Source organism: Erpetoichthys calabaricus, chromosome 8 (genome assembly GCF_900747795.2).
Source record: "Erpetoichthys calabaricus chromosome 8, fErpCal1.3, whole genome shotgun sequence".
NCBI classification, from domain to species: domain Eukaryota; kingdom Metazoa; phylum Chordata; class Cladistia; order Polypteriformes; family Polypteridae; genus Erpetoichthys; species Erpetoichthys calabaricus.
This window is the reverse complement of record NC_041401.2, coordinates 197106733-197130747: the sequence shown is the minus strand read 5'-3', so window position 1 is coordinate 197130747 and position 24015 is coordinate 197106733. Positions and strand designations below refer to the sequence as shown.

Genomic DNA, 24015 nt, shown 5'->3' with positions numbered 1-24015 from the left:
TCACAAAAGAAAAAGGACAGAATTGGAAAAGGAATCTCCTCGGGTGGCACAAATCCATCCATTATCCAACCCGCTATATCCTAACTACAGGGTGATGGGGGTCTGCTGGAGCCAATCCCAGCCAACACAGGGCACAAGGCAGGAAACGAACCCCGGGCAGGGCGCCAGCCTACCACAGGGCACAGAAGCAAAAAAGAAATAAAGAAAATGGCCTGCACCTCAGACAGATGAAAAGAAACACAAAGAGAAGAACGTTTGGTGGACAGAGGAGGGCTAACCCTGCAAAGAGGACCCCCTGATCAGTGACACACGGGGGACGTTTCAGACAGCGGGCCTCTCCTGGTCTTCTCCCCTTTCTAAAACTCCATCAGCCTCAATGACAACACGTTGCTCTTTGGCCTCCTTTTTATTTTTGGATTTGGAATTTTAAAGAGATAAGAGATGCGTCACCTCCTGAAGTGTCGACAGTGACGAGTGACAGAACTGCAAAGTGCCTGATGTGGCCGAAAATAAAAATGAGAAATGGTGTAAAACACAACAACAATCACCCAACCTGCTTTACTTCCTGGCTTCTGGAGTGACATGGGACACCAGATGGACCACCCTGACCAGGTTAAGCAGCGTGGGACGATGGCCTGATTGGAGTGCAAGTCACCTGAATGGCACATGTGGGTTGTCTTCTTGTTCCATAAGGCTGGCTGTGTTGGTGACTGACGCGATGAGGAATGGCAGAACACCCTGTAAGTGGCACCCAGGTGTGCAGAGCACAGGTTGGCTCATTTACACATGGAAGGATGACCCTCACACACACGCAAGACAGACGGGGGGGGGGGGGTTGATGAAAAAGACACCTGAGGAGAATCAGCTGAGATTCGTGAGGGGGAGGAAAGTTAACAAACCCCCCCCCCCATTATTCCCAATTAACTTTAGCCAGAATCCCCCCGCACACAGCATGTTGAATTTATTAAGAATGAAGCCTTAAACTTCAGGTCTACACAACAGAAATACTGGTGGTCTATAAAGACGAGGGTCACTGGTAACCACGGTGGGCAGACGCTGACAACACAGCGGGTTTCACTTTCTGCCCAAAGAATGGTGCAGGGGTTCAGAGGGCTGCACTGTGAGGGTCTGAATTACCCATCAGCCTCTGTGCTCCACCATTACAGTCGACCACAGCAGAAGTGTGGAGATGTCATCGGCGCCCACAGCAAGTCCTGCAGCAGCCTCAGCTTTTTAATTGATGAACCATTTCAAACTTGAGGCGCATGAATACACGGCAGCATCTCAGGACAGCAGCCCCTGTGCTCCGAAGCCATTCTCAATCATTTGGTGTCCCCCGCCTGGCAGCACACAGCCAGCCGCCCAGTGACCTCAGTTACTGGGAGCCAGCCAGCCATTGAGCAGAGCCTCAGGAAACTGGAAGAGATGTGCAGCCCCCTGAGAGATGAAGGGAGGGCAGAGAGGTGAGGCGTCCTGAGGTAGTGGGGGGCTTTCACACCAACATGTCTGCCAGCTCCTCCTCATCATCACAGACTGAAGAGGGTTTAAGCAGAAGGAAGGAAGACCTGCAAGTCATGGGTACCCCCAGTTCACTTCAGTTTAAATGTGTGCCCACCATTGCTGCTCCCCTCATTTAGTTTTTCTGTGGTTTGTAATAAAGTTTTGTGTTTATTCATGAACTCGTACCCAACGCCAGGCGCGGCCGTACATTAACAGGGCATCACCTGCACAGCATGGCAACACGCATCATGAAGAACCATTTGTTTGAAGGTTTTATTTTGGGGTATAACAGACGTATTCTTACTGTAGCTGCGGCTGACGTGGGGGTGAAAAAGGGGCGCACACTTCCTGAGATCTCCTCGTCAAGGGGGCACCTTCAGACGTTGTAGTCCGGAGCTTTTCCTTGGGGCTGCCTCAGTCTGATCTGCAATGTGGCAAACGCCCCCACAGTAACGTGGAAGAAAAGCTGCCACAAGTTCCTTAACTCGTACAGGTAAAGGTTACAGAGGCAGATGAGCGCAAACGACAAGAAGGCTTTAAGGCTCCTCCAGCCGGTGCAGAACGTGAACAGGTAACACTGAAAAGACACCAAAGAAAGAGAAAGAATTACAAGGCAGCGGACATAAAGTCAGAAGGGACAACGAGGAGGAGGAGAAGAAGAAGAAGAACTCACGGCAACCTGTACGTCTGATTTAAAATCATCATGAGAGGAAAGGCCTTCAACTAAATTCATATCTGATCAATGGCAATGTGACATGAATGGACACAATTCACATATAAAAACGTAAAGAAATCAATAAAAAGTAACGAGGTTTACACTCACTTGATAAAAACAGGCAGCAGTTCCAATGAAAAAGGCAACAATACAATTCAAATCCTCCTCTTCAGTCTGCAAAATTAAAATCATCACAATTTACTATGAACACCTTTACTGATGTTACATTTGAGAGCTAATTAAGAATTCATCTCAAGTGTATTTACAAAAAGAAAACCAACCAACAAACAAACACACACACACACAGTCCGTCATTTCACGGCAGCAATTCATGACTCGCCACACTGGACCTTCGTCATCACCGGCACTTCAAATTTCACATGGCAGTGAGGAGCACAACACACAAGCTTGTCACCATCGTGTTTGGATTTCTGAACAGCAGGCTGCACTCGACACCTTCAATTCATCAGAGCCCACTGCCACACTGTATGCCCCCCAAGGTGAGACAGCAGGCCTGAAACCACACGTAGCCCAATTCCTGGGAAGTCCCACTCCACCTCTGAGGAGGTCCGCCAGGCCACAGGTTTTGGGTTACTGTGACTCTGCGTCTTCATCGGACTTGACTGCCATTTCCTTCCAACTTGTAATTAATTACATTATAAATTTAACAAACAGTTTGAAAAGCCTCAGAGTGAGGAGGAGAACACAAACAAACAACTAAGGACACGGCTGGACCAGTTAAAGGAAAGAGGCTTTATTATTTATTTTTATTTATTTTTTTACCCTTTCCAGCCCAGCACTAAAAGTTGAACTTGTAGACTGGCAGATCGCATGTTGGCACTACAGCTCTTACCCATCGGAGTGTGACAGAGTTTTTGGGGGGCTGTCCAGAACACGCACTCATATTGTAAAAGGCCCAGTGGCGTACGTCCCAAGAACAGGGACCGACTTCACCGAGGCTGTGTCGATTAAAGCCGACCATTATGGCTAAGTGAGGGTCGTCTCTCTGCATCTGCAATGGCTAAACGCGGACCTGCGGCTTGAATTACCTGAAAACCTCTGCAGATTCACACAAGCTGAACCAACGGATTTCTGGAGTTACAGCAGACAGTCGGACTTTGTGGTTTTGCTTGTAATCATCAAAAGAAAGCAATAATGTGGAAGCAGCCCACCTGCCCGGTCAATTCAATGAAGGCGAGAGGAAAACGAGCCGATGCTCAGCCACAGTCAACTCTCTGAAAGTCTTTGAAGCCAAATCTGAAGTGGAGCCAACACTCTCAAACTTCATAACAGCAAAAACACATCAAACGGAACTCCTGGGACACAGGCCACATCAGGCCACCAGTGTCCCAGCCTATCAGCCTCTCCGAAGCGCCGCACTTTCAAACTCAAAACGCATCCTCATCCCATTCTTAACTCGGGATCCAAGTCGGCCTTTTCTGTTCCAGCACCACACGCCTAGAAATCCAGCAGCACCAACTACTTCATCAGGACACAAAGTGTCAGAACGTCAGAGATCCATAATGAGCTTCTGTGTGCACAACACTTAAATACGAAAACCACCCGGGCTTTTACACAACTGGAAACTTCACTATTAAAAAAAAAGTCTTTAAAACGGGGAGCTAAAACCACACACATAAATCAGAAACATGACGGTTTAAACACCAAGCTTAAATATGAAATTAAAAATGTACAGACTTTCACTGTCACAGATACAATGACCGACACGAAGACAACTTCACATTAGGGAGGTGACCAGTTACACGTCATGTGTTGTGCCACCCAGGCAGCACCCCATGTGTCATTTTTGCAGCATTAGCACAAATCCTACCTGTAAAACACTTTCTATGGCGTGAACTCCTCGGATTAAATTCAGGGCTCCACATAACAGGCTAAGCATACAGGAGATGATGCCTGCCAAGGTCACGGGTTCCAGCATTTGGTTTGGTGCTGAAAAAAAAAAAAAAAAAACATAAAAAAAAACCCAATTAGTCAGGGAGCGCACACAACACTGAAGGCTTTTATTGGAATTTGAAGACCCACTAAGTAAGGCCAAACTTGAAATAAAAAATTCCAAATCATCAGATGGGCATTGGGGGTCCAGCAATTCTGATGCTCTCGAGTAAACTTCGTTTTTGGTTTACTTGTCAATTCACAATAAAAGAAGAAGAAGCAGAAAAAGAATGTAAAGACAAAGGCCTTATACAGAAGAAAGGATCAGCAGGATCTGAAATGAACAAAGCACAGGACATTCAGAAACAAACCAACGACCCCCTCTGGATAGCGCACTTCATGGAGACTCGCATCTGAGCACAGCAGTCAGACAGCAAACACCTCAAGGTGTCCATCTGGTGTGCGTTTCTCTACAGAAAGCGGTGGGCTCCAAACTGGCTGAAAATCAACTGCCGTTTAGTCATTTCCAGTAAAATCTGCACCTCGTGTCAGAGGCAGACAGCAAATCATCAAACACCCAGACAGGCAGGTGGGGTCTTCATGGACGGTGAAAACAACGACGACATTTGATGAAAATTCAAAAGGGAAAGTAAAAGGAGCAGAACTGCACTCCTTCACTAGTGTGTCCTGTACAACATAAAGCTCACCGACACAATCGGCCATACATGGAGTACAGAAGAGACACGTCTGGGGGGCTATGCACCTTCCCTCTTAAACACTCGCTCTCAATCAACTGTCTACATTTACATGGAACTGAAGTTCCATTGCTCAGGTTTCTTTAACAGATGAACCCTAAAATATCACTGGACTGTAATCTGAACAGCAAACTTGTGCAAAACAAACATGAAAAATGGCAAGAGCAGCAACGGATTACCTGATTCAGATAAACTAACGACCAGTCAGCATTTCTCCAAGTTGGAGCATATTCAGCGTTTATATTTTAAACAAAGCTCTCATTGTTTAGTTCCAGTTCACTTTTTTTTTATAAGACAAAATACAAAAAGACTTTTCATCATGGGGAGGAAAAAAAAAAAAAAAAACAAACACCACCTTTGTCTTTTTGGTGGGGACAACTGCACGGCCTGTTTGTGGTCAAATATCACACATGGTGGACATTCTCAAGCTACGCATAGAAGACAATGAAGGAGGAGGAGGAAGAGGGCACCAGTGTCCTGGCATGAAAACAACTGGTAAACATGATGGCACTGGTGCTTACATACAGAAAAAAAAATGAAAAATACATAAAACAAAATGAAGAAAGAAAACAAACACTACACTGCCAACATAAAGTTAGCTTAACACTAACAGCAGCTGAGATATCTACTAAGGACTACAACCTTGATATTTTTGGATATCGCAGTATTATAAAATATAAACAGAGTCAGACACTGGCACACCACTCTGAAAAAAGATGAGTGCAGCCAACAGGAGAGACCACGAGGAAATAAACGGTCAACATCTCATAAATCGTACTCGTTAAAACTCTCTACGATTTCTATCAGGTCTGAACCTGAACTGTGTTTAATGCAAACAAATGTGTGTGTGATAGAGATATAGATTACACACACAGTCATATGAAAAAGTTTGGGACCCCCTCTCAGCCTGCATAATAATGGACTCTCCTTTCAACAATAAAGATAACAGTGGTCTGTCTTTCGTTTCCTAGAAACATCTGAGTACTGCGGTGTTTTCCAAACAAAGATTTTTAGTGACGCAGTATTTATTTGTATGAAATTAAATCAAATGTGAAACACTGGCTGTGCACAAATGTGGGTCCCCTTGTCATTGTGCTGATTTGAATGCCTGTCACTGCTCAATGCTGATTGGTTGATGAGCTCGTTAAGCCTTGACCTTCATAGACAGGTGTGTCCATCATGAGATATAAAGGGATTTAAGGTGGTCAATTACAAGTTGTGCTTCCTTCCCTTTGACTCTCCTCTGAAGAGGCACAGCATGGGATCCTCAAAGCAACTCTCCAAAGATCTGAAAACAAAGATTGTCGAGTCTCCTGGTTTAGGGGAAGGCTACAAAAAGCTATCTCAGAGGTTTAAACTGTCAGTTTCTGTAACTAAGGAATGGAATCAGGAAATGGAAGGCCACAGGCACAGTTGCTGTTAAACCCAGCAGGTCTGGCAGGCCAAGAAAAATACAGGAGCGGCATATGAGCAGGAGTGTGAGAATGGTGACAGACAACCCACCAATCACCTTCAAAGACCTGCAAGAACATCTGGCTGCAGATGGTGTATCTTTACATCGTCCTACAATTCAGCACAATTTGCACAAAGAACATCAGTATGGCAGGGTGAGGAAAGAGAAGCCCTTTCTGCACTCACGCCACAAACAGAGTCACTTGTTGTATGCCAATGCTCATTTAGACAAAGCAGATTCATTTTGGAACAAAGTGCTTTGGACTGATGAGACACAAATGGAGTTACTTGGTCAGAACAAAAAGTGCTTTGCATGGCGGAAGAAGAACACCGCATTCCAAGAAAAACACCTGCTACCTACTGTCACATTTGGTGGAGGTTCCATCATGCTGTGGGGCTGTGTGGCCAGTTCAGGGACTGGGGCCCTTGTTAAAGACGAGGGTCAGATGAATTCAACTCAATATCAACAAATTCTTCAGGATAATGTTCAAGCATCAGTCACCAAGTTGAAGTCACGCAGGGGTTGGATATTCCAAAAAGACAATGACCCAAAACACAGTTGGAAATCTACAAAGGCATTCATGCAGAGGGAGAAGTACAATGTTCTGGAATGGCCGTCACAGTCCCCTGACTTGAATATCATTGAAAATCTATGGGATGATTTGAAGCAGGCTGTCCATCAAATTGAACTGAACTGGAGAGATTTGGTATGAAGAATGGTGAACAATACCTCCATCCAGAATCAGACACTCATCAGAGGCTATAGGAGGACAGCGTCTAGAGGACAAAAGGAAGCTCAACTAAGTATTGATGTCATATCGCTGTCGGGGGGCCCACATTTATGCACCTATCTAATTTTGTTATGATGCATATTACATAGTTTCTGTTAATCCAATAAACTTAATTTCACTGCTGAAATCCTGTGTCCATAAGGCATGTCAGATATTAAAAGGAAGTTGATACTTTGAAAGCTTAGCCAATGATTTCAGCACAGCAGCAGATTCAGAGTATGGAACTGGCAAACCCTCAAATACAAAGAATTAAAGCGGGGTGTTAAAGCCAGAAGTACGACGTGCATGAAGCAGACTGACGAGACATACAGCATAACCTGGACAGCAGATCCAGAACAGCTAGGGAAACAGTTTAAGCAAAAGAAGAACAGAATTAAATAATTACAAAATAAAAATACAATTTTGGTGCGACTGTGCAATAACGTCGGAGTATCTGCTGTGTAGTTCACATGAGAGTTGCAGCTCGTTTTGCTTCCTTTTGAATCAACATTGTTACAGGTAAAGACCTTAAGCTCAGCAACATGTGATACAAAAACAAAGGTGGTGTGGTCACAGAAACAAAAGCTACACGTTAATTAGTAGAACAACATACAAAATAATTAAAATAAATAAAAACACTTACCGATTCCTTTATATTTGTGTGGGGAAAAGTTTGCAAATCCATTTAAGGTTCCAATATCTGACGTGGAGAGCTGGTAGGGAGGCCTCAATTTAATTTCAGTTTGCATATCCGCAAGATTGATCTTTGTTGTTAGTGAGCGTGGGCTGTTATACCTTTGTTTAATCTTCTGAATAAAATTATCTTAAAAATTGGGGGGGGGGGGGGGGGAAAAAAGTTATTTTTTTTTTTTTTTACATGAGCTGTTCAATGAGCAGAGGCTCAGCCTGAGCAACCAGCAAGACACAGACATCCAGTAGGCCCTTCAGTGTTCTCACACACACACATTTAAGACTGAAATCTGCTCTCTTAATAATCCACATTTACACACAAACAACTAACCTTCTAGAGCTCTCCTGTTTCAAATTGCTCCAACATAATTAAACTGCACAAAAGATTTCAAACCTCATCATTAGACACTGAGTCTGTAAAGATGTCCGACTCCTGTCATAATTGTGCTGAGTTTTATAACGCTCTTTAGTCAAACCAAGGTCTTATGTAGGTGCACACAGTGCAGTCATTTCATTTCGTCTGTGTGACTGAGCCCTGACTTACACCTAGTGCTGCCGCAACAACAACACTGCAGTTATTTTTACTTCAGTGACAGCAGTATTTAAAAAGTCATCAGACTACACAGCAAATGTGACACCCTGCCGAGATTAGCGCTGGGCACTCAGCTCATCAATGTGTATTGAGATGCACCATTTCAGCCAGGAGGAAGAATAACGCGATTACCTGAACCTCTGCCTCTGGCTATTTATTCTGTGGATGTTTCTAACCAAGGCTGCTGTAAGCAAATAAACACAAAGGCCGACAAGAACAACCAAATCCTCAAGAGAGTTTACATGGCCACATCACCTCATCACTCACAGAGAAATCGAATTCTGTTAAATCAGGCGCGTTGCTCAATTTCTCAGCTCAGAATAAGGCTTTCCACACTGAAGCACATGTCAGCTCACTCGCTCCTTGATACGTTTATCCAGTTTTCTTATTCTTCTTTAGGCAAACATTTGTAATCCCCATTGCCTTACGCCGTTCTAAACATTTGCAGATTGTGTGTCCCTCAGCACACAGTGGAGTTAAACATCACTTAAATACTCTCAAGTACTGACAGGACAGAGGAGAGCCACAAACCACGAGGTTCACAGAAGATATTTGGGAAGTATAACCTGTAGGTATCGTGAAAGGAGAAACACTGGGGTGCAGACAACACATTTATCTTGCATTTATTTTTTTTCAGGAGGCTGAAACGATGTAAGCTTACGTGTAATGTGTACGTAAAAGAATAAGCTTGTGGTGAAATAACTGACTTGAAAAATACCAAACACAGTATATATGCACCTGCCCTGTAAAATTTTCTCTCTTTTTTTCTTTTTCTTTATTTCGCCTTATACAATTTCTTGTATTAGAAATTTGGTAGTTTTTGCATACCCCTTGGGGTCAGAGCGCAGGGTCAGCCATTGTACAGCGCCCCTGGAGCAATTACAGGTTAAGGGCCTTGCTCAAGGGCCCAGCAGAGCAGTGGCCTTTTGGCAGTGACGGGGATTCGAACCGGCAACCTTCGGGATACCAGCGCAGATCCTTAGCCTCAGAGCCACCACTCCGCCACACTAATTTGGTTTTAAAGTGAAGCATTTCCTACACATTTTTTAAAAATCTTTTTCTCACTGGCACTTTACAATGGAGGCTAATGGGGCACCACTGGAAAATAAAAGTATAGAATCTAACCAGTGGTGAGGCAAAAGGTTTGATAAACTTGCCGTTTCTGTCTACACTTCATCCATTGAAGAAAAAAAAAAAGTCTTCCTATCAGGTCACTTGATTTTTGGGAACAAGTAAAAATCACAAGGAGCTAAATCAGGCGAATAGGGCGGATGATCGATGACAGGAATGTTTTTGTCAGTCAAAAACTGCTTTACGGAAAAAAGAGAAAATTAGCGAGAAATTTGATGTTGATTCACTATTTGATTTTTTTTTTTTCACCCGTCATTATCGCGGCAACTCGTGTAGTGATTGTTGTGCAGATACTGACTGGGCTATTCACAGGATACACCTAGCCGGTCTGCGCTTTGAGAGGGTATATTTCTATGATTCACACCCGGCTGACCTCCAGACGGTTTTCCATGAAAGCCCCACACTCAGCCCAGTTATTTTTGAATCTCACCTCGTATGTGTCATGTTTGTGAAGAAGTTACCTTGACTTGAAGAATATCAAACTTATCCTTTAACTGGTCTGAGTAAAGCAAAACTGAAATTAACAAACGGGTAACTGTGACAAGGCAGGATACACTCGACACACACATATATATATATATATATACACACACACACACAGGACCCCCCCCCCCCCCCCCCCCCCCCCCCCCAATCATTACAACTCAGATGTTGCTACTCGTTGTGAACTTACAAGGTAACTGAAATAGACAGGCACAATCACTGCTGCAGTTGATAACGTTGGCCGTTTGACCAAAACTGACAAAGCCACTTTAACTGTAAGCATTTGAATTGTGTAACACAGAAGAGCCAACCCACAGTTTACACCTTTAATCTTAAATAAGAACAGACATCTTGGACATTAAATAGGCAATCCATCATTCATCCAACTTGTACAAACTACAAAGGGGGGCTTACCAAATTCAATAAAAGAGTACGGCCTAACAGCGCCGTTTATTTTGTTGGTGTCGTATGAAACGATGAACTCCATCTGCAGCTCATCCAGAAAGCAGAAGGCCAGGACGCTGGGGTAGCTTTCTGTGCAAACCATCATGTAACCAACACCTAAAGAACTGGTAAAGCTGAAAGAAAAAACAAAGAAAGGTCCAGGCTTTTCACCATTGAGATTCCCATTATGAGGCAAATCAAACAAAAAGTCAGAATTATTTTATATAAATAAGGACTTTCAGAGAGGCAGCATGGATCCTTTGCGGATTACAGGATTGTTCTTTGATTATGCAGTTAATCTCCTCACTAATATTCAAAAATCATAATGACTGCATCTGAATAACAAGTTTATTATATAGCATACAAGGTGGCTAAATATAAATATAATGCATCATATACAGAATGAAGGACACTGAAATAAAAGCTTACTCAAATACAGTAAATGAAGCCTTCTTAAGATCCTAACTGGTGAACAGGAGACTTGAAGTCACTAAAATCGTTTCAATTTTGTTTACTTATTTATTAAACTCCCAAGTCTTTCCAAATAAGCCGACATATACAATTTTTTTTTATATATATATATAAATAAAAAATGCTGCTTCAGTAATTTTTGCATAAGAAAATGTCAGGCCCCTGCTGAAAGTAATAAATATACAAGTCTCCGGAAAAAAAAAAAAAAAAAAACTTACAATTGCTTAAAAATGCTTACCTCAGACACAGAAACAAAACAGCATACGCAAGTGGTCAAGGACCAAAACAAAATCAAAATAAATGCTGCAAATGTTTAACGCAGAGCTTGACAAAAGTGACACTAAAGTTTAAATAACTGCAACGAGTACAGCACTGAATAACAAAACAAAAGGATGGCGGGGAGCGGCCCTTACTTGATGGTGTATTGTCCAATCCTCAGAGTGCATCTGTCAGGGAAGTGGCCGAGTTTTTTGGACAGCGACTTGAGGTGCCTCTTTGATTCCTGAACTGCCTTATCCTGCTCATAGTCTGTTGAAGCTGAAAGCGGGAGGCCATCTCTCACCCGTACTACAGAGGCAAACAACACCATGGACATCTTGATTATTTACTTAACACCTAAAGCAAAGAACACACAAATAAGACGTTAAGAACAATACAGTTAAGTGTACACGGGCCCTCAGGGCCACAGCTATGGACTGGATGTCATTTTACCTTAAACACTCCAATCTTGTGAGGTTCAGGCCATTACTTTGGCAGACATGACCACTGGGACACTTGGTTCAAACAGAATGACTGCCGTATCACGGCTCACATGACTCGACTTCAAAGCCGCACAGTTGAACGCAGAATCTGAAATTTTTCTCTTTCATTTACAAACCAGTTCTGATGCAATCAATCAAGGCTCCTACTTTTTTGATCAAATGATTTTTCTGCGTTGATGTAAAAAAATTTCACACGGACGATACACAACAGAGTGATATTAAACACTATGGCTGTGCCACTGTGCTCTGCATATTTCATACATTTTGCACTCATCTACAGTACATAACCTCATTATGAAATTTTATTCTTTCACATACAGTAGACTGGAGATTTCACTTCTGCTTATTTTTGTTATGTTGCTTGCTATTCCTTTTTTATTATACCCTAGCTGGGCTCCTTGTCTTAGATGGGTTGAAATCTAAGTAATCGACGCAGGCCCTTGCCATTATGTGCCATTTGGTGTTGGGATTTGTAAAAGCGGGGTTAACGTTTGTGAAGCACCATCTACTGAAATGAATAATACACTTTATTACTGAAAATGCTTGTGATATTCATTCAGTCATTTATTACAAGAGACACGGTATCCAGAAAGACACACAGACACTTATCTTTTTATTAAGGTTGATTTTCACTATTATGCCATATCAGTCTGGGGGTATGGGGTGGGATGGAATTTCTTAAGCTCAGCCTGGAGAAACAGTGGGGATGTTTTCTGTTACCACAGATTTCTAGCAAAATGCTGGAGCACCACAGCTACGGACCTCCTCAGCTCCAGAACTATGAACTGCGGCCAGCCGTAAGCGTTCACTTTTCAAATGTCTGCTCGCTCCTACAGTGCCAGGAGAACACAACAACCCAGGCACTGACATCACCTTGGCTAACTGCAGGATAGAGAAAGCACTAGAGCAATGTTCAGTCGAGGGCCGGACTGCATGCTGGAAGATTCTTTAATACAACCAAAGAATAACATTCAATTCATGGCGTTCTTTAACTGTTGTTACACAGTGAATGTCCAAGCCATCAGCCCGCCCATTCGTACTGCTAATGCTCTCATTTGGGGACAAACGACACAGGGTCTTTATCAGACTGAAGATTTTCCTTACTAAATGAAGCTATTTAAGCCTAACATTGTCACATGAGCTCATTCAATCCATGTCCTCTCAAAGTATTCCCAGCTATGAGTTACAACACTTCACCTGCCCACTTCAGGGAGGTCACAAGGATTTCTGGTCGGACTTTTCAGAGATATGCACAGTCATTCTTGATTTAGTCTGTAAAAAAAAAAAGCAATTAAAGATAAACTATAGATTGTTCAAGGAATTAAAGAGAAACCCTAACGTATTAATGTGAATCGGCAGTATATAAATTATGAAAACAAACAACCTTTTTCACAATATTGCAGTTTTTTTGAGAGGCGCCAGTACATATAACAACTTGTTGGACATACTCGGCTAAGAAGATTTGTAAAATTGAAAACACTGCAAGGAGGAACAAGACGCTGACAAGGGGGTAAAGACCTGATACCATTGAAGAAACATCCCTACCTGCACGTGTCGAGAGGTAGATTTAATTCAGCCAGTTTAGGGTCAGATGGAGCCAGCGATTGCCACAGCAGCACTGGGTGCAAGGCAGCCAGGTGACCTGACTGAAGGGTCTCATCACAAATGCTGACAAATGCGCAGATTTTCATACAAAGGGATAAAAGTACCGCACTGTTTGTAACGCATGACATGTCAAAGTAAGGGACTGTGTGACATATGCAGTCACACCGATTGTGGCAAGTAACGTAACTAAGCTACTATTAAAACAAACGTCTTTCAAACAATGGTGCCAATTGTGGCTCGAAATGATGCCCGTCCCAATAAAAAGGAGTCTCTCGGCCTCTGAGACACTTTATCTCCCATCTTATGTTGCATCAAAGTGAAAACAAAGACCAAAAACCAGCCTGGTGTGGAGGTCCCCTATCTGGGCCGCTACATTTCACAGGAACCTTTGCCAAATGCTAACACTTGTCGGTTGTTAACAAAAGATGCCCTTCTCTGTATAGTCTTTAATTAAAAGGCGCTATATACAGAGCACAAGGTGCCCCGATCCGCGCTCACATCGGACTCCAGCTGTGTCACTTCATCGGCCGATAGTCACAATGCAAACCGAAGGGAACCGTTTAAGAGCGCGCGTGTAATTTATAAGGTCGCTTAGTACAAAACCGAACAGACAAATAATTTCGGATACGCCATCACAACGCTGCGCCCTTCCAAACAATGCGGCGACTGTCGGCTCGCGAGGCTGCTGTTGTGCTAACGTCACTCTGGCCTAAAATGACAGGAGGCGGAGAGGAGAGGACAGGACAGGACAGACTGGTGCCGCACAGGCCATCCGCCGCCGTCCGACGGGAATACCACGCTCCCTGGCTCTTCGCACGTCGGCGCCGACGATTTCTACGTTTGCTGCCTTCCGCACAAGGCAGCACTGGCCGGGGGGTGTGCGCAGACTTACAAACCGCAGCCACTGGCAAAACCACCTGCTCAGCGCCGCGCTGCCGTTCATCACCCGGCAGAGACGTCCGCTGGCGCGCTTACCTCAACACCGCGTTTATTCGGGGGGTCTCATACACGAGCACCTCCTGAACTCGTGAGCCGCTTCATTCTCCAGGTCCACGTTGGTGCGGCCGCCGCAGGAACAAACACTTCTGGTTCAGCCAGGCAGCTCCTCGCGCCGTCTGGTTTACGTGGCTCGTGCCGCGCCGGTGCATTGTGGGTAAAGGCGGGACCAGTCGGCAGGAAGGCACGCGCGAGGGGCGGGGCGGGACGAGGGGAGTCGACACCTGCGCAGGTGAAAAGGCGGAGAACGAGCGAGGTAAGTGGGCGGAGCCGTCGCTAACGACAATGGGGGTGTGCCTCGTAGCGCGAGTGGGAAATAAGAAAGTAAGCAGTGCGAAGCGGGCCAGGGGAGCTCACCGCTGACATTTCGAGGTGGGTCCGTCTGTAAATGAAGCACTGGGCCGCATTGGGCAACGCAGACAGCAGCAACACTTCACTCGGTGGCACATTTTCAGACAACCCCGTTTACAGAAACGTTGGGACGCTGCGTAAAATGTGAATAAAAGCAGCATCGGATGATTTGCAAATTATTTAAAAGCCAATACAACACAGGCAACGTGTCAAATGTTGAGACTGAGAGATTTTATTGTTTTATGAAAAATACACACGTATGTTGAATTTGAGGTCACCGGCACGTTTCAAAAAAAGTTGGGAGGAGCCAACAAAAGACTGGAAATGACGTGTAATACTAAAAAAAAACCAAAAAAAAAAAAACCACACACACTTGGTGGAACACCTGACAACTCGTGAGGTCATGTGGCCAGAAGTCAGTCACATGATTGGGTATAAAAAGAGCATTATAGAGAGGCGGAGTCTCTTAGAAATAAAGATGGGGGCGGGTTCACCACACTGAGAAAGACAAGTAGTGCAGCCAATTACGAATGGCCATCTATTCTCAATCAAAAATTGAAAATTTAGGGGTTTCATCCTCTGTGGTACTCTGGGTCATTAAAAGAATCCAAGATGTCTCTCTACACAAAGGTCAAGGCCGAAAACCAGTACTGGATGGCCATGATCTTTGGGCCCTTAGGGGGCACAAACACAATTCTGTGTGAACTCCGGGGTACGTCTGAAAAGCACAGTCTGTGAACTCACCTCATCGCTGCCTCCACAAATGCACACTCAAACTCCGCCATGCATGGAAGAAATCAAATAAACACGATCCAGAAACACCACCGCCTGCTGAGGGTCCGAGCTCATTCGAGATGGACTGAGGTCTGACAAATCTTTATGGAAATCAAGGATACTGCAGCCCCTGGGATAAAGTGGAACGGGACCACCTGGCTTGTGATCAGCATGCAGTTCAAATGCCAGCACCTGTGATATGGGGGGTGCGTTAGTGCAGGTGGAGTGGGTGGGGGTCCTGAGATGAGATGCAGGGCCACCGTTTTGGTGTCAACGAGACCCACTGAATTCTATGGCTTGTCCACAGCTGCCGATTTGACTTTTTCTGAGGGCGCCATGACTTGTTTTGTTGACCAGAGCTGACCAGCATTTCTCAGACCTTCACTTTGTTTCTTCTCATTTATTTTATTAAGGCAGATGTTGTATGAAGCCACACGCAGAGTCGATCGAGTTAGTCTGGTGATCTGTCGGCTCACTTTACATCTCGTTATCGTTGAGCTGCTGGTTAAAGAAAACCACTGAAGCCATTAAAACAGCTGAGGGTTAAACAGTAATAACAACAACTGGTTATTAATTAAGAAATGGAAACAGTGGGAGTGAAAACCCACTTGACACCGCTGGTCTAATCCAATTAAAGGCCACTGGCTGAGCCAGGCAAATGTCTCCGTTTGGGCATTACGGGGGCTTGCAAAAGTATTCCAACTTACTAAATAACAAAATGTCATTTTGGAGAACTGCACCCTAATTTGGCCGCCGATGTTTGACGTCCCTTTCCACTCATCACATTTCCATCCATGAACTCATAGCCTGCGTGAAACGTTTGGTTCCATAACTCCTGCCAAGCAGGTGGTCCGTCTCCACACTCCACAGTGCTGTTCTCACCCAAGCTTCCTGCTGCCCCTTCTCCATTTGCTCCATGCGGCCCCCACATCTCCCACCCTGCTCCTTCATTGTCCTGGAAATAAAATAAACATTAAAAAAAAAAAAACCATCTCCCAGGGTCTCCAAAACCCCTCGTTGAAACCGTAAAACTCTGGCAGCAGCTACTGTGGATTCAGAAAATACCGAGACCCCCCTGCCGCTCCTGTGCACTTTATCGTGTTGAGGATTGGACATTTCTGCCTATCCGTGTACATTCAATAGTCCATAATGACAACGTGGTTTCAGATTTATTGACGAGTCTGAATTAGCGTCAGCCGCCCTGACTCGGGGTGTTAGGAAGAAATGTGATGAAAGTAGAAGTGCAAAATAAACAAGAAGAGTTGGGTCAAATATCTGAAATGTGGGCTTCAAGTCTAAAGAGTCTCAACTGGAGTAGAAAAGTGTCACTTGTCACCCGCTGATGGGTGTCCCTAGAGAGCTAGTAAAGGGTCCAACATCAAAACGAACCTCATACTCATGACCAGCGCCCTTGAAATCATCAAAAACGACACCCAACATGCTTATATTTGAAATTTGATATTTTGAACCTTCTAGGAGTGGCTCTTCGGGGGGCTAGGACCACCGATTAAGAATCAAAAATATGATAATAAACCTGGACCCTCCACACGCCGATGTTACTGATCCCCATTTTATCAAAATTGTGTGGAAAAGAGTAACTTAGACCCCTCTTATCCGGCAGAGGGTTGACGTGGCAGCACAACTTCAAGTCCTACTGGGTCATCTTTACTGGTCTCCTCCTTCTCATGAGGGTGTCATTTGCTCCAAAAGTGGCCTAAAAATGAAGGCTTTTGAGGCTGGAGGGCCTCAAACTGGGGTGGACCCCAAAAGGCCTGACGTCGTGTGTAAGATGGACAGCAAGACGCGTCGAGCAGGATGTCATACTGGTGAGAACCCGAGCACTCTTGTTGACAGAAGTATTTGGACCCTCAGGTGTGGCCCTCCACATTGTGCTCAGGTGCGATCCGCTTGCTTGAATTCTCCTCAAGACATGACTGGAGTCCAGCTGTGGCCAAAAGAATCGACTGGACGTCGGGTAGAAAGGCCCCCATGTCCCTGGGTGGTGAAGGTCCCACGATTCACACTGCAAGGCAGGAAGCCCAAGGAACTCACTGTAGACCTCTATGATCAAATTGTAGGGCGTGTCATGGCACCATTTCCAACGCCCCCAAGTGTCCCCAAAAGCATAGGGGCCTCAAGAATTGTGAAATGCAAGAAGTTTGGAACCACCAGGACTCTCCCTAGAGTTGGCCAAAGTGAGTCACCAGGCAAGAAGGACCCAGTGGTCAGGGAGGGTCCTCTACTGCGACAGGGGGACGTGTTGGACGGATGAACATCTCCAGCAATCCGGCATTTATGGCAGAGTGGCTACTGCCCACCTGAAGCCTCCTAGACAGCATTTAAAGCACTCCATGAACATTTGGGAAAATCGCCAGGGGTCTGAGGAGACAAAAAATGGCAGCGTTTGGGCGGACGTTCAGGCACCGCATCTGGAGAAGACCAGGTGCTGCTCATCACCCTCTTAATACTTTCCTTATGGTGAAGTGCAGCAGTGGACCCGTTGTGCAATGGGGTCAGAACTGAGGAGAGGCCAAACACGGAGACGTCCTTGAAGACCACCTGCATGCTCAGACTGGGGCGACAGCTCAGTGACCCCCAGAACACAGCAAAGACAACGCTGGTGTGGCAGAGATGCACTTCCACTTTGTCATGGAGGAATTTTTTCTGCTGATCAGGGTCAAAAAAGTCCAAATGAATCCACTGAGATTTCATGTTCTCAAACAAGAAGATGGGAGAACCTCTGAGAGGGTGAAGACTTGTAGGCGCCGTCTATTCTACGGATCGGTAAACCTGAACGTTCGTAGCTTGATGTCTTTACTTTGATGTTCTATCAAAGTGACCTGACCAGCCGTGACGCCCCAGCAGTCCAGGAGACCTTGATGTTTTGGTCTTCTCCCAGGTCAAAGGTCAGAAAGGCGCTGCCATGTTTCTTTAAAGAGATCCTCCAGTTTAAGGCACAGTTGGCAGTGGTGGAGCATCCTGCCTCCTGTTTCTGTGCCCACATGTTCTTCTTGTGTGTGTGGTTGAAAGTTTGGCACGGCTTTGTTCACCATGTGATTCAACGAATGTGTGCCACTTGTAGGGTCTCAGAGTCTTGTCAGAGTGCTGAGCACCCACCCAGTGCAGGGCGCTATACAGAAATCACGTGAGCTGAACGTGCAGACGAGGGACCTGGGAGATTCCTGTGAGTCGGTAGGCCCCGTGGTAGACTGGCGCCCCCCACAGCCCCTCAACTGGATTAAGCCGGTTTGAGAATATTAAGGGCGGCCACAAAGCAAACAGGAAATCAACTGAGCCCTCGGGCTGCCACCCCACCCCACCTCAGCCATGTTTGTCAGAGCCAGGGCTTGATAGAAGGCAGCAGCGCACACACCCAACCGATGACGCTCACGTTCTGACCGCTGCGTCACCCCCTCGGAGATTTGACTGCAAAACATCTGCTCGTTGCACGAATCACCTGACACTTGCAATGAAACACACATGGTGGGCTAAACTGACCAGATAGGGAACATCTGCTCTGGAAAATTTAGAAACGGAACAAGAGAAGTCAAAATGTCAAGTAAACGATGAGCAGCAAGCGGAGCTCGGCATCCAAGAGACGGCCTTGTGGCCAGCGGGCTCTCCACTACAGTGCTGAGTACGAGACCCTGTGCAACCAACCTGAGGCCACCTGTCAAAAAACAAGACACACAGCTGGGATAAGAAAGGGCACTCCAGTGACGTCAACGTGGCAGTAAATATGAGAGGCTCGAGTTGTGACAAAAACCTCGGCCTCCGCTGAAGGCAGACATTAGTCGTGATTATCGATGTTAATGGACAGGATTAGACATGAGGACATCAGAGGGTCAGCTCAAGTTGGACGGTTGGGAGACAAAGTCAGAGAGGCGAGATGACGTTGGCTTGGAGAGATGCTGGGTATATTGGGAGAAGGGTGCTAAGGATAGAGCTGCCAGGCAAGAGGAAGGCCTAAGAGAAGGTTTATGGATGTGGTGAGAGAAGACATGCAGGTGACGAGTGTGACAGAGCAAGATGACGAGGACAGGAAGAGATGGAAGAAGATGATCTGCTGTGACGACCCCTAACGGGAGCAGTCGAAAGAAGATCGATGTTAATGGCGGCGACCCTGCTGTTATACTCAGAAAACCCGTCAACGCCTCATCACAAGGTTAGACTGAACCCCCCTGACTACGCAGACCCCCCCAGTGTACAAACTGCGAAGACACCATGTGGTACCGTGTGTGACCCAGCGTGTTCTTTATTCGTTTTTTATTTTACCGTCATTCTTGTTATTATTACAGTTCACAAGATTCTTTCAGTTTGGTGCCTAAGAAGAAACACAGAAAGTCGTGAAGGTGAGCACAGGCGGCGTGTCCTGCTCTACTCGGCCCAGTCCTGTGGCGCGGGTGACACGGACATCGTGCAAAGTGTAAACAAGTCAGACGCCCTTAATACTCGGTCGGTCTCTCCAGCTTCAAAGTTCAGCGTGAATCACGATTGTTCCCTTTAATTGCCCACCTGCCGTCCCGCCGTCCCTGAGAACCTTAATTTAAATAAACGAAAGAGCGGGCACAACACCTGGAAAGGTAAAGGACCAGAGTGGGCTCAAATCCTGCAGTCGTCACCCGTGGCGAAGGAGGTTGCACCAGAGGTGATCGTCACATCCTGCCTGCTCCAGGCAACCAGATGGCTCGGTGACAGTCGAGCGCTAGCTCTGCGCGGGTTTGTCACGTCGCCCCTTCTCCTCTTAAATTTGTGACTTAAGCTGCAGGGCCACAAGCCCTAAGCGCTCAATGTGTGGTGGCCAAGGTGAGCCACGGCGTCTGTTGAAATCACGGTTTTTAAATTGATAAGCAGGCACCTCAAAGAATCATTAAAGGACACTGCTGGGCCTCCTTCTGACCAGCCAGAGGTGACGTCAAGTCGAAAAAAAACAAAAAGACGCCTGCAAGTGCAGCTCAAGTCACCACATCAGCTAAAATGTGTCACCTGGACCCTTATAAAGCATGTGACTTCTACGGCGAGGGTGCCAAAGCAGCATTGAAGCCCCCCTCCCCGTCTTTACGCTGAAACGCACGCAATTTGAAAACATACAAAAACTTGATTTGTTCACACGGCCGGGCGGTCGATTCACTTCACTTCACTTCGGTCGGATTTGGAATGCGTAGGAAACCTTTGGATGACGTTTTTCAACAGGGTTCATTTTAAGGCCACACTCTGAAGCTTAAACAGGACATGCTTTGTGACTTCACATTATCCGATAAAAAAATAACTCGATCAAAGTAGCTTTATACATTTTCAGTCCCTCGTGGAAAGAGCAGGAAGTCCCCAAAAAATAGAAACTGTGATTCTGTACATCGACACAATCGTCGCGAAGCACACTAGAAACGCACAGTGAATTAGGAAAAATTAAAGCCAGTAACAAAAAGCCGGACGCGATTGCATAGGTCAAGTGGTCTCAGAGCACGTCGTCGTCGTCGTCAGTGGGGAGCGAAATCTCAACGGGTTTTCTTGGGAATGGGTTGTTTTTTTTTTTTTTTTGCTTCAGAATAATCACGTCAAGTGGTAAGTACGACTGTGCCTGAAACTCCGGTTACGCTTCTCACTTCTCCCGTCGGGAATCCGCCGTCTCGAGAAGCGGCAAAGGCTCGGGGCGTCACGTGCCGTTACAACTCGTCCTTCTTCTTGCCCACCTTTTCCTGATCCTTCTCTCGTAGCGTCTTCATGAAAGTGACAAAGCCCGTCTCCTGGAAAGGGAAAACAAAACTATGATACTAAAAATTAGAAGACTAAATCTTTACATTTATAGAGCACTCATCTCATGACACAAACCGCTTGTCCTAGTGAGCGGGGCGTCACTGCAGCCGCCACTGATGAGCTGCACCCACCTGGATGATGCGACGGCAGCCATTTCTGTGCCACACATTAGCAGTTAGGTGGTGAAGGGGTGAGACAGCCAATTAGAGACGGGGGATGATTAGATGACCAGGGCATGATGGGAAATGTAACGCTGCTCTTTACAAAGGACACCCAGGGATCTTCAATGACCACATTGACGCACTGGGGCATCAGGGTCCACATTCAGACCCCTGCTGGCCTCACCAGCACCTCTTCCATTCACAGCTTTTCCCAGATGGTCTCCCATCCAAGTGCTGGCCGGGCCTGAACAGGCCGAGGACCTGCTCTGAAGTTAGGAGGGCACAGCACACTTGAGACATGTAACTGAACAGATCGAGGATGGCACATGAGGAGCTGAGAAGAGCGAAGACTCTCCAGGGAGTAGCTAGAGGACGAGTGCCGGCCCGGGGGGGATTAAGGAGGACTTGCAATATTTAGCATGCTGTGTGACGCGTTACTGCAGGAGTTGGCAGACGAGGACGGGCTTACCAGGAGCAAAGCAGTTTGAAGACCGATGGGAAATATGGCGCCTCCCCAAAGTCCTCACACAGCCTTGGTGCTAAAAGCATTTCAATTCAGCACTCAATACCCCAGCATGACAAAGAGACAACAGGACGTTTGTGAAGGTTTACGAAAAATAAAAACTCACACTGACAGCACCTGGAGTCTCCGGGGGTCTGCTGTGATGGGCTTCACACACTTGAATTGGGGGGTTTTCAGCCATTCTTCTTGGCAGATCCTCTCAGACTCTTGTCAGGCTGGATGGAGACCACCAGGGGACGGCTATACATGGGTCCCCCTCGGAGATGTTGGATTGGGTCGCTCAAGGACATTCCCCAGAGTGGTCCCCAAGCCACTCCTGTATCATCTCGCCCAGAGTGCCCTGCAGAAGGTTTTCATGAAGGGCGTCTCTGTGCTTTACTCCGTTCAGCTTTTGCTCAGCCCTGACTATAGAAGTCTCCCAGTCCCTGATGCTGCCACCACCACCACACTTCACCATTGGAATGGTACTGCGCAGGTGACAAGTGGTGCCCAACTTCCTCCCAACACAATGCCAATCTCAGTTTCATCAGCGCACACGGCTTCTCGCAGTATGAAGGGTCCTTCAGGTGCAGGCTTTCAATATGTCGTCCAGCCATTCTGTCATAAAGCCCACGCACATCAGCAGAGTGTTGGTTTTCCTTCTGGAAGCTTCTCCCATCTTCACAAAGGATCTCTGGTGCTCAGCCAGAGTGACCATCAGAAAGTGTCGGCCCCCTCTCCTACCAGGGCCATTCACTGCCCCGATGGCTCAGTCTGGCCAGCTCCGAGAACAGTCCTGGTGGAATTCTGGAGGCCACGGTGCTCTTGAGGACCCCTCAATGCTTCTGTAGACTTCCCCAGATGTGGGCCTTGACACAATCACATCTCTCAGCCCTGCAGGCCATAACTTGCTCCACTGCAGACAGGTGTGGGTCTTTCTCACTTCGTTCTCTCAATTCATTCCAGTTGTCCACAGGTGGAGTAAAAACAACTTCACGATGACCAACAGAGCCAAAGTGAAAGCTCTTAATATTTGTGTCTGGTTTTGATAAACTTGAAAACAGATTGCAGACATTTTTTCCGCATTCTCATTCTGGGGTATTGAATGTTACTTGATGAGGGGATAAAATGAAATTGTAAAGCTGCAACGTAACAAGATCAGAAGACGCCACACGGTATTCTAACACTCGTGCTGCGCAGGATGGCATCATCAGGAGGCGCTCAGGAGCAGATCTGCTCGGCTAAGGCCACGACTTCACCCAGAAACTGCTTCTGAGGGCCACCATAATCCTGACGTCACCAGTCCACCGCAGTGGGACAACGTTATGGTGGGCTGTTCATCAACCTTACAACTTGAGGGTAGAAACTGGGTCTGAATGTACGGGTGTGAGGGCCGGAGGAGCAGGAAATTTAATTGTCCTCTTTGTCATTCTAATTGAGGGAGTGTTGTGTGTGTGTCCCGAGCAGATGGCACTTTGGTGCCAGTCATGATCGGTGCTGCCTTCACCATCCCCTGCAGTGCCCTGAAGCCCTGGACTGAGCAGGTGCTCCAGCAGGATGGTATCGGGACTTTCTGGAATATTCTGAAGTACGTGGGTGAACCTGCGGAGCAGACACACTTGCTCTTACTCACCCCTCTCTCCCCACTGTATCGCTCTCCAAACTTTCCATAGTTGTAGTAATTGAAGGTGGGGTAGCCCTCAATTCCTTCTTGTTTGCAGAGTTCATGGTTTTGACCTTTGGTGCAGTCAACAGCAGCATAAGCAATCTGGGGAAAAAAAACCAAAAACACAGAATGTATGAGGAAAAGTCATGAAAAGTGACGTGCGGACAAAGCACAGGACTGGCGCCACAGGCGACTGGAAGGCCCAGCAGCAGCTAAAGCAGGCAATGTGGCGGAGCGATGAAGGGGGTGACGGCTCTGCTCCCATCTCTGACTGATATGCATTTGTAACCATAAAGAACTTTGGGAGATCGTGCTGGCTATGGAAAGGCGCCATGTACTGTACACTTGGACCAAATGTCTAATGTAAAGAACTAGCAGAATGCACATCCAGATTTGCTCTAGCATTTGTTGTGGCAGGCAGCGTTATGGCGAATGTCTTCTGAGATTTGTCGAGGTGGGAACACAGAAGTTGTGCAGTCGGGTGAACGCAGCGGTGAAATAAACGTTTGGGTTCTAACCAAGTTCACGTGAGACTCTGGGAGGCAGTAA

At 46.2% G+C, this 24015-nt stretch overlaps 2 protein-coding genes across 5 annotated transcripts in view; both read right to left on the bottom strand.

The window, feature by feature from the left end:
* Positions 1-1746: 1746 nt before the first annotated feature.
* On the bottom strand, positions 1747-14420 carry sec22a (SEC22 homolog A, vesicle trafficking protein). Of its 3 annotated transcripts, XM_051930324.1 has the most exons (8): positions 14238-14418; positions 12855-12929; positions 11310-11511; positions 10396-10559; positions 7729-7908; positions 4047-4165; positions 2324-2389; positions 1747-2077 (listed from the first exon to the last, which is right to left on the bottom strand). In XM_051930324.1, the coding sequence occupies exons 3-8, from the start codon at positions 11489-11491 to the stop codon at positions 1877-1879; spliced, it is 912 nt and encodes a 303-aa protein (XP_051786284.1). In that variant the 5' UTR covers positions 11492-11511; positions 12855-12929; positions 14238-14418; the 3' UTR covers positions 1747-1876. The 3 variants fall into 3 exon arrangements, with proteins under 3 accessions (XP_051786284.1, XP_028663913.2, XP_051786285.1); XM_028808080.2 differs by lacking the exon at positions 12855-12929; XM_051930325.1 differs by lacking the exons at positions 7729-7908; positions 12855-12929 and having other exon boundaries at positions 14238-14420.
* Positions 14421-19613: 5193 nt separating this feature from the next.
* Positions 19614-24015, bottom strand: part of pdia5 (protein disulfide isomerase family A, member 5) — a 140488-nt gene continuing 136086 nt past the window's right edge. For both annotated transcript variants that reach the window (XM_051930315.1, XM_028808079.2), the window contains 2 exons: positions 23434-23568; positions 19614-21127 (listed from right to left, as the gene is read on the bottom strand). In XM_051930315.1, coding sequence (XP_051786275.1) covers positions 21047-21127; positions 23434-23568 — 216 coding nt within the window. In that variant the 3' untranslated portion in view covers positions 19614-21046. The remainder of the gene's footprint in view (positions 21128-23433; positions 23569-24015) is intronic.

Coding starts and splice junctions, on each gene's coding strand:
- sec22a (XM_051930324.1), bottom strand. CDS start 11,491: ATGTCCATGGTGTTGTTTGCCTCTGTAGTACGGGTGAGAGATGGCCTC. Junction 2,390..4,046: donor CCATAGAAAGTGTTTTACAG/GTAGGATTTGTG, acceptor TTAATTTTGCAG/ACTGAAGAGGAGGATTTGAA. Junction 2,078..2,323: donor CTGCTGCCTGTTTTTATCAA/GTGAGTGTAAAC, acceptor GTGTCTTTTCAG/TGTTACCTGTTCACGTTCTG.